General features: G+C 51.2%; 2 protein-coding genes across 5 annotated transcripts; both read right to left on the bottom strand.

Annotated features, from left to right (window-relative positions):
- Positions 1–2738: 2738 nt before the first annotated feature.
- On the bottom strand, positions 2739–11217 carry MIEF1 (mitochondrial elongation factor 1; the record flags this gene model as incomplete). Of its 3 annotated transcripts, none has more annotated exons than XM_079140006.1 (4): positions 2739–3809; positions 4191–4453; positions 4659–4836; positions 11087–11217. In XM_079140006.1, 3 exons carry the CDS (start codon positions 4834–4836, stop codon positions 3003–3005), a joined length of 1248 nt encoding a protein of 415 aa, XP_078996132.1. In that variant the 3' UTR covers positions 2739–3002. The 3 variants fall into 3 exon arrangements, with proteins under 3 accessions (XP_078996132.1, XP_078996131.1, XP_078996133.1); XM_079140005.1 differs by lacking the exon at positions 11087–11217 and adding an exon at positions 6306–6449; XM_079140007.1 differs by lacking the exon at positions 11087–11217 and having other exon boundaries at positions 4559–4696.
- On the bottom strand, positions 11202–13223 carry MIURF (mitochondrial elongation factor 1 upstream open reading frame; the record flags this gene model as incomplete). 2 transcript variants are annotated; one of them, XM_079140009.1, is made up of 2 exons in its annotated part: positions 13064–13223; positions 11202–11444 (listed from the first exon to the last, which is right to left on the bottom strand). In XM_079140009.1, exon 2 carries the CDS (start codon positions 11412–11414, stop codon positions 11202–11204), a length of 213 nt encoding a protein of 70 aa, XP_078996135.1. In that variant the 5' UTR covers positions 11415–11444; positions 13064–13223. The 2 variants fall into 2 exon arrangements, with proteins under 2 accessions (XP_078996135.1, XP_078996136.1); XM_079140010.1 differs by lacking the exon at positions 13064–13223 and adding an exon at positions 12359–12533.
- Between the last annotated feature and the right edge of the window lie 2171 nt (positions 13224–15394).

Raw genomic sequence — 15394 nt, 5'->3', positions numbered from 1 at the left:
GGCTACATCCTGCAACCTGGGGCAGGAATCAGCTCTAGTCCTAAAGGTTTCTTGTCATTCTCCTTGGCCTTCAACTTCAGGCAAGAGGGCAAAGTCTCACACCCAATGAGAGTATACTGTGGCAGAAAGCTCTGGACACAAGAAGGCGATGCCTTCCTACAGACACCCCCTCAGAGCCTCCCAGGGCCCAGATCCTGAAGTTTATGCTTCCTCATTAAACCATTTGAGCTCAAGCAGAAAACAAGGAAGCAAAATCAGCTCATCAGGAATGTGAACAGGTGGACAACCAAGGGCCAAGAACCAGATGCCAAGAGACCTCCACAACATAGCTTTTCCAAACATGAGCTTTCTTTAGTTTTAATCACAACCAAGTATAAAAAGAAAAATACTGCTATCCAGAACCCATTTTTTAGGAAGAGGCAAAAGAGGGAAGAACCAAAATAAACACGGAATTTTCAGGCGTTCAAGATAACAGTGAGTGCATTTTTTGGCATCAAGCCAAGTATATGGCTGCCTAATCTAGATGGTGCCAAAATGGTCTCCAGAGGGAGAAGGAAGAGCAGTTGCTGTTTCTTCAAGGCGAAAGTGGGAGCTACTGAACAGAGAGGCAGAGTGATGGGGACAGCCACTGCATCTTCCCCCAAAGATTTAAAAAAAAAAAAAAAAAAAAGGCAGAATTTTGCTCTCTTCCGTCCAAGCAGCTCAGAGCACTTGGCCTTCATTCACATTTTGTGAGGAAAATGGCAAGAGGACAGCCAGCCCAGTCCATCAGCTAACCCCCAGGACCAGGGCCGAGCTCCTTCTAAGCATTTGTAAGAGGCTTTTACTTGTAAGATGGCAAAGTTACGGTTTTGTGGAGCATAGTTACTAAGTCAGAGTTGCCCTGAAAGATAGAAAATCAACTCATTTCTTTTCCTAAATTCGGTTATGCTTGGCTTTGATAATTTGGACTCCCTGAAATCTCGAGGGTCTTTTTTTTTTTCCTTCTGAGTTCTTTCCAATGATTCATATAGAATTTAGTCAGAGATGGCAGCTTAGGAAATTTTTAAGTTTTATAATACTCATAGCAGGGAAACCAAATCCTTTATCTCAACAAAGAGTCTGCTTCTGCTGCTATCAGCCCTCCCCTCTGCTGGGCTCTGGATGGTCATCGGAGCTCTCTGTCAGGCTCCGCCCCTCCCTACAGAGTCACAGGTGGTACTTAGGCACCAGCTGTTTTAAACTCCCCTCTGCTTCTGACCCACAACCAGAAGCCCAGCTCTCTCAAGGTTCCTGCCTCCATCTTTTCTGTTTGCTCAGTGCGTACAAAAGAAACAACTGGATTCCCATAAGGACTCCTTGTATATGTACCAGAGAAGAGGCAGAGACTAAATAGTCAGGGTTACCCTAGTTCTCAACCTTCTCGTCTGACAACAGGGGGGCATCTATCTCTACCCTAAACTCTGGGTTGCTGAGGTGTCAGTGCTATTTAAAGAATCATTTCATGTCACTGTCAGGGAAGGAATGAGACAGCTGCAGAGAGCTTCCCAGAATCTCACTATTGGAGAGGTAGTGAAGAATTCATGAAAGACCTGATGGGAGGAGAACTAAATACTGAACAGGCAGATCAGCAACAGAACTGCTGTCAGCCTCTTGCTTCCAACAGAGGAAAAAAACACAAAACAGGAAGACACACTGATGTGTATCAAACACTCCTCCCCACCCTCAGGATACACATACATTGCCACAAATAGTGCAATTTTAGCAGCAGGAAACAAGAAGGAATGTGGGGATTACCAGCCTCCCTCTCCTGCAGTTTCATCCGCGTGCTCTCTCCCTCGACAGCACGGATCTGCCTGGCTGCCAAGTGAAAGGCAGGGCCAGGGGAAGCGGGCTGTGCATGTACACCTGCCCCTTGGCCTCTGGAGATTCCTGGAGAGCTCAGCAAACACGCCTCTCCCACTGCTGTGGCAGACACTGCAGGAAGAAGGGCTGGCTGCTGGGCCTGTCCGTGGCTCAATGGCAGCATTCTAGAAAGGCAGGGCCCACTGGGGGAGAAAACACGGGCACCAGGCCTGAGCCGGGGCTGGGTTTTCCAGCTGACACTGGGCCTCTGCTGCTGAGGCTGTGTTCCTACAAGGCCTTGTTCTATTGGCAACAGAGAAGGAAAGAGAAAAAACCAGCATCCATGTGAGCATCCTCACAGGCCCAGCCCTCTCTCATCTGTCTGACTCGAAGAGCCACAGAGAGACGCAGTGGGCATGCAGGCCTTTCACCAGGCCTTCGACCAGGCCCTCTGAACCCATCCCTCCCACCCCCATCCTGTGATCTTGCTGGTGGTCACTAAGAAATACAATCTCCAAATAACTCTGCATTCATTTATCCTGTGTGGGCTGAATACAGTGTTCCCAGGAGAGATGCTATCAGCACTTAAGAATATGAGTTGAGGGGGCAGGGAGAATGGATTTGTTTTCCAGGAACCAGGGTCAAAAGCTGGTTCCACCAGCCTCACCCCAAGAAACCTTAAATACTCTCTCAGCACTCACTCTGCAAAGTTCAGCTTGCAAACATGCAGTCATAGCTCTTCTGTGATATTCAACTAAAAGGCAACACCTTGATTAGGCAGACAGGCTCCAAGGACAAGAGCAAAACAGAAGGCGTGAACAAGAGAGGAAAAGACACCGAACAGGAGAGGCAAAAGGCAACCTGGGCCAAAATGCGCAACACCCAAGTCGTCTCAGCAACTCAGGCCAGCACTGTACCGTCTCAATTCATTCCAGAAAAAAAAGCCTGGAGCAAGGTGGGAAGTAGGGAGCACAGTGTTTGGTAACAAAAATAAAAAGGGTTGGGTGAGAAAATAGGAGATCGAAGATGTCACTCTAATCAGCATGAAGTGACCAGGAAGGTGACCAGCAAGACAGGAGGCACCTAGGGACCCTGTGAGGCACCAGCCACGTAGCCAGCTGTCTCTATTGGTGACTCCAGTGCCTGACCGCCCAACACCTGCTCTGGCCTTCACTGCCCTACGTCTGCAGCAGCACTTCCGGCTCAGACAGTGAGCAATAGAGAGTGTATCCCAATTCGTCTATTTCTCCAGGAGTGAGCTCTGCAAATAAGTTCACCTTGGGGTTTAGGGCACTGGGCAGGACTCCTGCCTCTAAGTAGCTGATGAGTCCCCTCAGAGCCTGCAGGAAACGGTCAGCTAGCATATCTGGAGACCAGTCAGCCTCCTCCTGGGCCAAGTGGAGGATGACATTGGTTAGCTGGCTGGCAGTGAGGGGGCCCAGAGCTGGAGTGGACTTGCATATGGCCTTGAGTATCTTGAGGCACAGCGATCGGCAGCCTGAGTCAGCCTGGTCCAAAGCCCGCAGACGTGCTGTCTCAGCAGGACGCAGACTCAGCCGCCACAGGTTGTCATACTGGGCTAGCCGATGTGGTCTGGCCACCAAAACTGTGTCACCAAGGGTCACCGATGGTAGGAAGTCAATGACGAGATGTTTGTCCCGCTCATACTGCACTTCAAGTGTCAGGGCCTCTGGAGGTGGAGCTGGCCGGATCACATAGTCCAAGAGGGACCCTATGGCCGGCCAGTTAATAGAGCCAGCCACTACCTTCTCAAAAGTGTCTGCTACTGTCTTTGGGGAGAGGTAGCCCCCGACGACACAGCGGTCCCAGTAACTGCTGCCACGAGGAAAGTACTCTGGGTTCTCACGACGAACCAGGAAGAAGCCAGGGACATTCATGATCGTGTCCTCTCCAGGGATGCATGACCACAGGTTCTGCTCCAGCACAAGGGGCACGATGAGTTGGATGTGGTCAGCAGTCACCACCTGCCAGAGCAGAATTAAAAAGATTTGGAGGGGTTTACTCTGCTCAGGGACATGCTTCCCCACACAGGCTCAACCATCTTGCATTCCCCAGCAAGAATAAGCCAAGAATTCTTTCATGTCACCAAAGCAATCCACAAAGTGAGGAAACCAGAGAGGAGAGATGGGGACAAGAACAGGAAGCAGTTTTTTACACCTTCTCCAAAGTTGTGACTATGATTAAAAATGAAGGGGGTTAAAGAAGGTATGAGCAGAAGGCAAGTGCTGGCGCGGGGAGCAGGTCCACGAGCAGGAGAACCCGAGTCTCTGGTCAGCCCAGGACTTTCTGCACTGATAAAAGCTTCTGGTCAGCCCAGTCCCACCCTGTGAGAACTGCCGTGTTACCTGCAGGTCATCATAGAGGCTGCCACTCAGATACATGTCCCGAAGTGGCATGTCAGGCAACTTGGCCCGTAGGAAGCTCCGGAGCTCAGCACATATGTCCACGGCAGCTTGCTTGGCCCGAGCCTGCTCTCCAGCAGGGATGGCTGCCCGGTTCCGGTAGTAAGTAAGAAGTTTCTCCTGCAGGGACATGCGGAGTCGTGACTTCTTCAAGTCTACCTGGCCCTTCCGGGCCAATGGCTTGGGCCGGGGCGGGCAGAATGTATCTGCCAAAGCAAGAGAGAGAGGCACGTGAGCTCTTCCCATGCTTGCTCAGTCCACAGCTGCCTCAGCCCCAGAAAGGAGAAGGGCTGGGCACAAAGGGCAAGTACCTGCACGATGCCCAGATGTGTGCGCTCAAGAAATGTCTGTGCAACGAAGGAGTAGGGCTCAATCCAGAGGTAGTTCCAACAGGGTACCAGCCTTTCTCACCTGTGTCAAAGGCCAAAGAGTCTGTGGGAAGGGTCTGCAGGGACCGGCTCAGGCCTGTCTTCATGTCCTTGTTCAGCAGTCGTGGGGAGCCCATCCAGTTTGGTTCTTCCCAGCTCCTTTTCCCTGAATGACTCAGGCGGGTGGGGCTGGTTGGGGCACTGATCGCCCGATCGTACATCTGAAATGGCAGAAAGGACCCAGAACATATACCCACCTTCCCTCCTCTATTTCCTTCCAACACACCCCTCCCCTGAAGTTTTGCTCTAGTAAGTGCCAACTTCTTTTACCAAGGCTCAGGATTGAACCCAGGGCCTAACACATGCTAGGAAAGCATTCTACCACCAACCCACATCCCCAGCCTCAACTACTCTGGTTTTTTTTTTTTTTTTTTTTTTTTTTTTTGGGGGTCGTACTGGGAATTAAACCCAGGGCGGCAGGGGTTACCAATCAGCTACATCCCCAGCTAAGTTGCTGAGGCTAGTCAAACTTACAATCTTCCTGTCTCAGCCTCCCACGTTGCTGGGATTATAAACATGTACCACCATGCTTATATGTACTTTTGAAACTTAATTTTTTCATTTAACCTCATTTTGATCATTTCCTCCTACCATTAGGATGCTTCCATAATTTCTGACTATATATTCATATATAATGAATATACCATAATTTTGAATAATGATTCATTTAACAAATAGTTTTAAGCACGGTAGTGCACATCTATAATCCCAGCTACTCAGAAGGCTGAGGCAGGAGGATCACAAGTTCAAGGTCAGCCTCAACTATTTAGCAAGATTCTCAGCAACTTGGCAAGACCCTGTCTCAAAAAGTTAAAATGAAAAGGACTGAGGATATAGCTTAGTAGTAAAGTGCCCTTGGGTCTAACCCCCAGTACAAAAAAAAAAAAAATCGGTTAAAATCATCCCTTGGTACCAGGGGAACACCCTGAGGATTCCAAAATCCTCTGATGCTCAAATTCCGTCTATAAAATGGCACCATACTACATCTTGCTATATACTTTAAATCATCTCTGGATTTCTTATAATATATCTAATGCAATGGAAATGCTACACTGTTAAGGCAAGCAATCTACCACTGAGCCATATCCCCAACTCCCAGACAAGTTTTAAATTTTTTCAATCTGTGATTGGTTGAGTCTATGGATGTGGAACCCACAGATAAAGAAGGCTGACTATTGGGAGGATACCGTGTGCTGGGCATTTTTTAGGTGCTAAGAATAAACCATCAAACCAAAGAGGCCCAAATCCCTGCCCTCATACAGTTTCCAGTCTAACCAGAAGATATAAGCAATACATAATAAACAAGCTAAATATACAGAATGTGGGTAGAGATAAATGTTTAAAAACAAAAAAAGTAAAAACAGAAGTATACAAGTGGTGGAGTGCCACTATTTTAAAGAAGGATTCTTAGGTTATTTGCAAGTTTTACTAGCCAGGATAAATTTACTTGTATTTCCAATCATTTCTTTAAGGCAGAGTCCCAGAAGCAGACTTACTGAATTCTCTTAAGGTCTCCTCTAATTCCAGTACCAAGTTAGACTAGCAGTATCACAGCCTTGTTCCAGGTGAGCTCCACTTGGTAAGGCTGCCTTCCTACCTCCCACCCCTGGCCCTGGTTGTGTGCGCTTACCCGCTTAACCGCCAGTGTGGCAATGCCCAGCATGGCTGCTCCACCCACCCCCAGCACCAGCCGGGCATTGGAGAGCACAAAATCAATGGCCGTGCCAATGCCATTGTCATCCTTCTTGCCTTTGCGCTCACCAGCGCCTGCCATTGCTCACCTGAGAATGAAGACAGAACACAGTTATCACCACCTGGGACCTCGAGAACCATCTCCCTCACCCCCCCTCCTGTCAAGGTCAGGCGCCCCTCCTGCCTCTAGCACTCATGCGCTAGGGTCTAAAGAAAGGCACCATATGTCTTATATCGCTGGATACAACAAAGGGGAAACTGGCCATGTGTATTGTGGGTAAAACTTCCCATGAATCTGCAATTAGAGAAAGCATGAAGTTCACTGTCAGTCCTCATTATAAGCACAAAATAAAAGTGACCAAACACCTGTACATGGCAACATAACTACAAGTCCACATGAGAGAAAGGTATCTTTGTGTATGCTCTACTTGACAAATGCTTGTTTCCTAGGGAAAGTACACAATGGGACTATCAAAGCTCAGGTAATGTGGAGAAAGAACACAAAGAACACTCTAGACTCAGCTGCAGACTGGAAAATAAACCAACCATCTGCTCAAATGCCCTGTAAATGCAAAACACAGTCACCTACTAAGTGTACACGACATAGAAGAGGCTCCTGCCTGGTATGCAAGCAAGGCAATTACACAAGTGCCCCCTGGTCACATCCTGGAATCATCCTGAGCTGGTCCCAAGTGGGGGAGGACTGCGTGGGTCACACCTGACTCCTGCTCTCAGCCCTGCTGCGCTCTCCCACTTCCTGTGACCAGTACTACAGGAAAAACAAATGTGTGTACCATCTGGGATCCCCACACACCCAGGATAGGACAATATCAAGAGGCAGGAGCTGACGCTGGAGAGGTAGCTCAGTGGCAGACTATGTGCTTGGCACACGCGAGGTCCTGTTTCAATCTCCAGAACAAAAAAGGAAAAAAAAAAAGAGCGAGAGGCTCACTGGGAGTATCTTCCAGTATTAGATCACATTTCTTCTAACACCCTGCACCAAGTGGATGTTACTGGGATCACATCTCATGCCCTGCCCATCCTTCTGTGCCCCCTCAAGAAGTAAGTACTTCTGGCTATACTTATTCCAGCAGCTACACGGTATTCGAGCAAAAACGTGGGTTTTACAGTAGGAAATCCTGAGACTGAGAATTTGCCTTGAGCCCTGACTAATTAGCTGGGTGACCTCAAACAAGTTACTTAACCCCTCAGCTATGAAAAGGGGATAATGATCCCCGCATGGTCCAAACCACAGGTTGCAGGAAGGAAAAAAACATCTTCTGCAATGCTGTCTATAAACATTTTACAAACTTAAACATGTCCCACAAATGAGGGCTGTCATTAAGTCTTTCAAGATGCCCATCTACGGGGCACAAGGTCAGCTTCCAGAAAGCAGCCAGCAGTCTAGCCTGTCCTGCACCTTCTCAGGTGGAGCTACACTAGCCTCTCAAAACTCAAACCATCCTGGGCTTGAGACTGAAACTATTAAGTACAGCAGGCTTGTTAGACTGTCCTGCCCTAATGCAATGCCTCCACCCGGCTCCAAGGACCAGGTGACGTCACAGACTGGGTAACCTGGAAGACAGAGCATTCACAAGCTCCTACAAGGAGATGCCATCCTTATTCTGACTCAACTCAACCCGCTCAGGTGAAAGTGCCTCCCCAGCCCACACCGCACACTCAGGTTCTGCTGAATTCTCCTGCAGGCCTCGAGGAGAGGGACTCCACCTGGCAAGGAGGGCGGGGCCTGGTTCCTCGGGACAATCAAGGACCAGCGTTGTTTAACAGGTTGAGTTTGATTTGCTAGATGAAAACAGTTCTGGAGATCTGTTCCACAACAATGTGAATATACTTAATACTACTGAAGTGTATACTTAAATACACTTAAAATGGTTTAAGAAACCAAAAAAGAAACACTGAGCTGTCAGCCAGGGCTAGATATGCTAATATTTTGGGCAAGTTTTACTTGGGTCCCTAGGCACAAAAACAGGAAAGAAATAATCACCCAAAATAGCAAGGACGATGGGTCTTGCAGCATTCTAGCTTGACAACAGGACTATGAAAATTCCAACTTATTTTACCCGAAAGTCATAGGTTTTTCCATAAATATGTCTGGCATGCATATGAGAATAGCTAACAGCTAACACAGAGTGTGAGGGTTCATGATGCCCAAAGTGAAGGCCTCAAGAGCAAGGTTCCTCTCACCTTTCCACACCCTCCTGTGTTTCACCCCTTATTCTGAGGCAAATCATACAAACTAGAACGCTTTTTCCCAAAGGCAAGTTATAGAAATCAGAACCCTTTTTCCCCAAAGCCAGCCATAAAGTCTAAAAATATTACTCTATCTCTCCCCCATCTTTTTGCATAACATTCTCTGACCTTATTTTGACTATAGGTCCTAAGATCACCACCCTCCCCACCATTCCAGAAAGAGGCCACAGGAGAGATGCTACAGCTGAGGAACCAAAGGTAATCTGGACAGGCAGGCCTTGCTGGGCTTCCCTTCTCCCTCCGTCACTGTAAATCATACTTTCTATCCAGTCATATTTCTGCACAGCTATTCACACTTCCAAGAATCTAAGCATAAAAATGGATAATTTAACCTGGGTCTTCATTCTGAAGGCTCCTGTGCACATAAAACAAGATTAATCTGTTCTGCTTTCTTCTTGCTGACCTGTGTTTTGCTACAGGAGTGTCATTCATGACACTCTGTGATGGGTAGGAAAGACAGCCCTTGTGCTGGGCACTTTACACACACTAATTCTTACCTTCGCAACAACCCTATGAGGTTAGTAATACTGTTATCTTCAATTTAAAGATGAAGAAAATGAGGTAGATGCTAAATAACTGGCCCATGGTAACTTACCATGTCAGTAAATTGTGCAGCCAGAATTTGAATCTAGGGCTTATGCTGCTGGGGAGAACTAATCTATGGGAGTTCCAAACAGCTTGCAAACGCCACCTTGTTCACATCTCTTCTATTAACCACTAGACCATCTGCTTCTTGGAAGCAGTCTGGTGTATTCACTGCTGTGTCCCTAGGGTGCCACTTTTGATACAGTGAATATCCACTCTATGAATGAACCCTAGGAACCCCTTTTAACCTGATAGTGTTTCTATGGTGTTTCTCTCTCTTTTTTTTTTTTTTTTTTAAGTTGGTAGTGATAGCAAGATATAGCAGAGCTCACAGTCAAAACAGACTAGGAATAGAAAGGTTTTAGTTATTCATGTTTCCCGTCCAGATCCACTGCTCCTCCCTGTGCAAGCAAGCTCCCATGGGAATCGCCCAATCCCTGACCTTGCACTACCAAAGGCAGTTCTGCCAAACAGAGTACATGGCTAAGGAGAACCAAAAGTCATCATCCGAGGCTCCTCCTCCTGGTTCCCACCTCTGGTAAAACAGCGCCCTCTACCCAACTAACAAACCTTACACCACAGCCACCCTTCCTCCCGTCTCCTACTGCCTCAGCCAACTGACCATGCAGCCCCAGCCGTACAGGCTGTATTTACATTTGACCACCCACCACTACCTTGGCCCCTTGCCCCATCAGGCCAGATTCACTGCTTCTGGGGATCTCTCACCAGTTTATTTCCCACAATACCCTGGCATGTGCCAAGACACAAACGTCACATCATTCCATTCTCAGAAAGCTATGATGGTCCCACCACAGTCCTTAACAATGTCCTTCCAGATCTGGCCCAGCCTCAACTCCAGCCACATGCCTTACAGGTGTTTCCAGCCACTATGAAATGCAGCTCCCATGTCCAGGCACTTGCTTATTCTTGTCCCCCTGCCTGGTAAGTTTCTCATTTGAGATACACCTCAAATGTCCTCCTTTCTATAGCCACCTGTGATCCCCTCCCACCACACAACCCAAGGCAGAGCTATGCCTTCATTCCCATCTCCACAGCTCTTTACACAATCCCCAAAGGTAGAGCTGCTCATATTAAAATTACTTTCCACTGATCTCCTTGGAGTGAGTTCCTTGATGGATGGTATCATTCATCTCTAGCCCCAGAGCCTACCAGAATGCCAGGGCTATACAAGGCCTTCTGGGAAGGCTGCTGAATTAAACATAACCATTATGCTGCAGTGGGACTTCTTGGTAACACAGAAGAGCTAAAGCGAGCTAGCATACCCCTGGCCAAGTAACATCCCCAGTGCTGTGTGTGCACTCATTCAATTCTCATGGTAACCTAAAGAGGGAGGGACCATTATTTGCACTTTACAAATGAGGAAATGAAGGCCTAGAACAGTTTAGTGACTTGCCCCAGATCTCACAGCCACTAGCAGCAGTGCCAGGATTTAAATCTCAGTCTCTGAACTCTGCAGTTTGTGCTTGCTTTATAAATTGTGGGTAACAGAATGGTTGTCTTGCAGCGCATGATCTGATCCACAGTATACCTGAATCTAAGTGAAAAACAGGTCAGCTTGGAGCTGAACACAAATGGTTTTAACCAATGTCTTTCCCAATATTTTCATATATAAATTGTTCTATGAAATAAAGTGGTGATAAAACGGTTGTGGTGGGCTTAAAACTCAGGTCCTATTTTTCTCTATAAGAGAACCCACTTCTATTAACTCGTCTATTTCCTCACTCATTTCACAGGATCAAAGGGTGGGCTTTGGTCACTAAAAGGACAGGTTCTTCCTTTCCTGGTTCCCTGTATCAGAAAAGAAAGAAAGAAAGAAACCTACAGGAGCAAGGACCTACCTACCTGCGGAGTCTTAATGCATTTGTGAGGAGGGGCTGGAAGAGAGCAGGAATGTCTGCGGAAGGCACCTTTGTTCTCTTTCCCTTGAAATTAGGGTGGGAGGGGAAAGGAGAGGATCCTAAATAAGTCCCCCTAGTTTGCTGTGGAGGAAGACAAGGCCCTTCTCCAGCTGCTTCTCCCGGGCCTCAGGATCCTCCAGCTTCTGATTTTTCCGGAACTCACGGCGGATGGAGGCAAAGTAGAAGTCTCGATCAGTGTAGCGAAGCTCTCGGCCCTGGCGCAGCAGAGCCCGATAGAGACTCAGCACCGCCTCTCGGCTCCACGGGGCCATGGGGGACTGTTAGGGGCTGGGCGTCACGCTCTAAACAGAGGGAACACAGAAAAGCCTAGATTAGAATTAATGACAACAGGGCCCACAGAGACTATGGATGCAGTCTATGTCCTCCAGACTAGCCTCCAGTGTGTGATCCTCCTGCCTTAGCTTCCTGCTTCCCGAGCAGCTGGGACAACAGTAGCGTACCACCACTCCCAGCTAGATCAGTGGCTTTTAATCTAGGATTTTAATCCAGACTTCCAGGTTACACGGTGACTTTGTGGCAGGACTAGAACTGGACTTCAGCCTCACAGCACTGCCTCCTGGGGAAGTACAGAGTGTGGCTCATCAGGGCTTGGAACCTGGACTGTGCTGGGCCAGAATATCGCCCTGCCACTTACTTGCCATATGATTCTAAGTGAGACCCTTATCCCCTCTGAGCACTGCAAAGCAGAGACAATGACACTAGGGTAACAGTGCCTACTGCATAAGGCCATTCTGAGAACTGCCATGCGCAGCACCAGCAAGAGGACTTCACTACAGGGTGGCCTAAAGTCAATGATGACGAGGACCCAGCCACACCTGAGTCCTGGCCCCGCCACTTACGAGCAGCATTACCTGCAGCAAGTTTCCTAGCCTCTATGCCTTGGATCCTCGCCTGTTAAGTGAGGAGATATCACATTTTGCCCAAAATGTTGGTCTGAGCTGTTAAATGACTTAAAATGTGAACATATTCACAACCGCTCTCCGCACATACTGAGCGCTGGCAGGAGAGCCGGCAGGTGCTGCCCCGCCAGGGGGATGCTCACTGACACATTCAGTTATGCGTGAACCACCACCACCTTCCTTCCACAAGAAGCCCTACACGGGCATGGAGTACTAGCGTTCGTAAAGTGCTCTGTCATCCATTATTACACCAAACAGAGCCAGGCGGTGGTCAGGGATCACCCGTGGTCACTTACTCTCGGCCAGGCGTGTTTAAGCACCTCCCGGTCAGCTCAGCTCTCCAACCACCCCGGGGTCAGCATCCCCACTTTACGCGGAGGGCGCCGAGCTCCGGGAAGGAAGGCACTTGCCCAGGGCACACGGCTGGAAAGGAGGGCTGCGCTCCCGACCCAGCGTCGCCGCCTGTGAAGCACCCGGCACAGCCGGACACTCGCCAGGGGCCCACACCGTGCTGAGCCGGGCGCTCCCCCGAGGTCCTCGCGGGGAAGGAAGGATCACCCCATGTCCGAAATAAAGAAGCGCGGAGGAGCGAGGAGGCACTGGCCGGAGGCACGGGAGCGGGACTTGGGCCCCAAGGGGCCAGGCCGGCGGCCTGGCTGACTCCCCGGGCGCGCTCGGCCGGGCTCGGCCGCCGTCCCCTCCCCTCAACTGCAGAAGAGCGGCCCGCACCCTGCGGCCGGGGGAGGCGAGGACACGCGGGGCCCGACGCAGAGGGCGACCTCCCGAGGGCGCCGGCGACGCAGTCCACGTCCCTCCCGCGGCGCCCAGACCCCGGGCAGGGCCCGGGAGGGCTCGGGAGATGAGGCGGGACGGAGCCACCCGGAGGCCTGCGGGGAAGCCCAGGGCGGGCGGGCCGGGCGGCACGGGGGGCGCCGGCGGCGGCCCTGCGGGAGGCGCGGCGACCCCGGCCGCCGGCGGCCCTCTCGCCTGCTCCCACTCACCGCGGGCCGCGCGCTACCACTCCTCAGGACTCTCCGCCGGCCCGGCACCTCTCTCGGGGTCACCCATCAACATGGCCCCTTTACTTCCGGGACGCGACCCCGCGCACCGAGCCGAGGGCGGGACTGAAGGGAGCACCGCGGCGAGCGAAGACGGCGGACTTCCGGTCTTCGCTCCAGCCTCCCTCCCGAGGCGGGGCGGAGGGCTCCGTTCGGCCCCGCCCCTCGATGGGGCTCCTCCCACCGCCTTGAGCCCCGCCTCCTCGAGTGACGTCACCTAGGGACGGGCCTGCAGGAATCCCGCTGCCCCGCCCCCTGGGGGTCGGGGTGCGGCCGAGGCCCCCGCGGGGTCGCAGAGTGCACCGAGGCGAGTGGCTGCGGGGGTCGCCTTCCTACGAGGCCGCAGCGCCTGTTAGACCCGCCACCGGCTGCCAGCCCCTAGCCCGCCACGGGCTCTGGCCAGTCCCCTGCCCTGTCCGCTGACCCCGGGCCTGGGCCCTGGGGGAATTCTGACACCATTATACCTCGCCTGGCTTCCAGAGCTCTTCCAAACCCACTTTCTCTGATCGCCTTCCGTTCATCCCTCCGCGCTGTTCCCGCCTCCTGGGCCTCTTGTCTCCTGGCAAACTCCAACCCTTGCTTCGCGGTCTGCCTCACAGGTCCCCGTGGAAGTCTTTTCCAGCCCGTTCCGCTCCTCCAGCGCGATCAGGTGCCTTCTGGGCCTCACAGAGGGGCCTGCACCGCCAGGACGGCTCCTATAACCTGTCCCAAAACAAAGCCCGCTTATCCACACCGTTACGTGCCCGGCGGTTCATCAGTCTGCTCTGTCTCTCTGTACTTCAGGATGATGGCGGTGTCTCTCCGGAATCTGAGCCCCAGCCCCCACGTGCCTCCCACAGCAGGGATGCTTGGGGTCTGGGACTCAGGAGGGTCGCTCTGGTCAGTCTCCTAACCTTTCTCCGCCGCAGCTGTTAGGAGTGAACGGTGTTTAGCAGGAGCGGTTTGGGCAGTTACGGGGAGTTGTCCACCTGTACATTCATTCAAGTCACAAGTCCCGGACCTCTAAAGTGCAAGGCCCTGCTGTGGCCCTGAAGGAAACTGACCGACTGCTACCTAAAGAGCCAGGAGGTGGCAGCGCTCCTTAGTGCACTCCTGTCTCCCAGCTGCTCAGGAGGTTGAGGCAGGAGGGTAGCAAAATTGAGGCCAGCCTTGTCAACTTAGGGAGAACTTGTCTCAAAATAAAATAAAAAGGGTTGGGGATGCATCCCAGTGATACCGTGCCCCTGGGTTCAATCCCCAGTGCCACTGAAACACACACACAGGCACGCAGGCACAGGAGGAAGAGGGTGTGAGAGGCAGTGAGATGGCCAGCCAGTGGTCAGGAGGAAGAGATTGCTTATTTTACACAGATGGTCCAGAAAGGCCCTCCTGGTAACAGGGACAACTCTCCAGGGAAGAGCCTCTGGGTGGAAGCCCCAGGGGGGCCTTAAGTTGGATTGTTCTGGAGCAGCAGAAAGGCCAAGAGAGGTCCAGGCATTCGTGTCTGGATCAGGGACAATGGGATCCGACTTCTCTTTCAACAGGATCAACCTGGCTGGAGAGCAACAGAAAGGGGCAGGGGCTGAACCCCAGGGAAGAGAGGATGGGGCTCAGATCAGGAGAGGACAGTGGAGAGGGGAAGTGGTCAGATCTGGGATGGACTTGACGGTAGAGAGCGCAGAATTTGCTGCTGTGGGTGTGACAGAGAAGGGCCAGTGGCTTCAGGTTTCTGCCCCAGCAACAGCCATGCCACCACCCTGCTTCAAGCTACTGAGGAGCCTATTCCAGGGATTCCGAATTGCTGGAGGAAGGCTGCTGCTTTCCAGGTCTCCATTCAGTGGGGGAGGGACTAAGACTTCCTGTGACTGCAGCCCGGGGCAGACTGTGACCCCCGGGGCCTCTGGGGTAGGCAGGGTCCCAGAGAGGCCTGAAGGGGGCTAATGACGTATTCCAGGGCCTTAAGAATCCTCCTCCAGGGTTGGCCTGACCTGGGAAACAGGATGCAGTTCAGCAGCAATCTCCCTCCCACCACTCAGCAGGACCAACACCCCAGAGCTGCCTTTATTAAGCACATACTACATGCCGAACACCAGAGGCAGGACTTTACAAATGTGTTATGTCTAATCCAGTGTCCCTGCTTGGCAATCAACATTATCCTAATTTTACAAATGAGAAAGACCTAAAGCCAGGCACAGTGGCACACGCCTGTCATCCCAGCAAGTCTGGAAGCTGAGGCAGGAGGATCACGAGTTCAAAGCCAGCCTCAACAACTTAGTGAGGCCCTGAGCAACTTGG

This window comes from Sciurus vulgaris (genome assembly GCF_902686455.1).
Source record: "Sciurus vulgaris genome assembly, chromosome: 5".
NCBI lineage: Eukaryota > Metazoa > Chordata > Mammalia > Rodentia > Sciuridae > Sciurus > Sciurus vulgaris.
The sequence above is the reverse complement of the archived record's forward strand: the minus strand, read 5'-3'. Positions and strand labels throughout refer to the sequence as shown.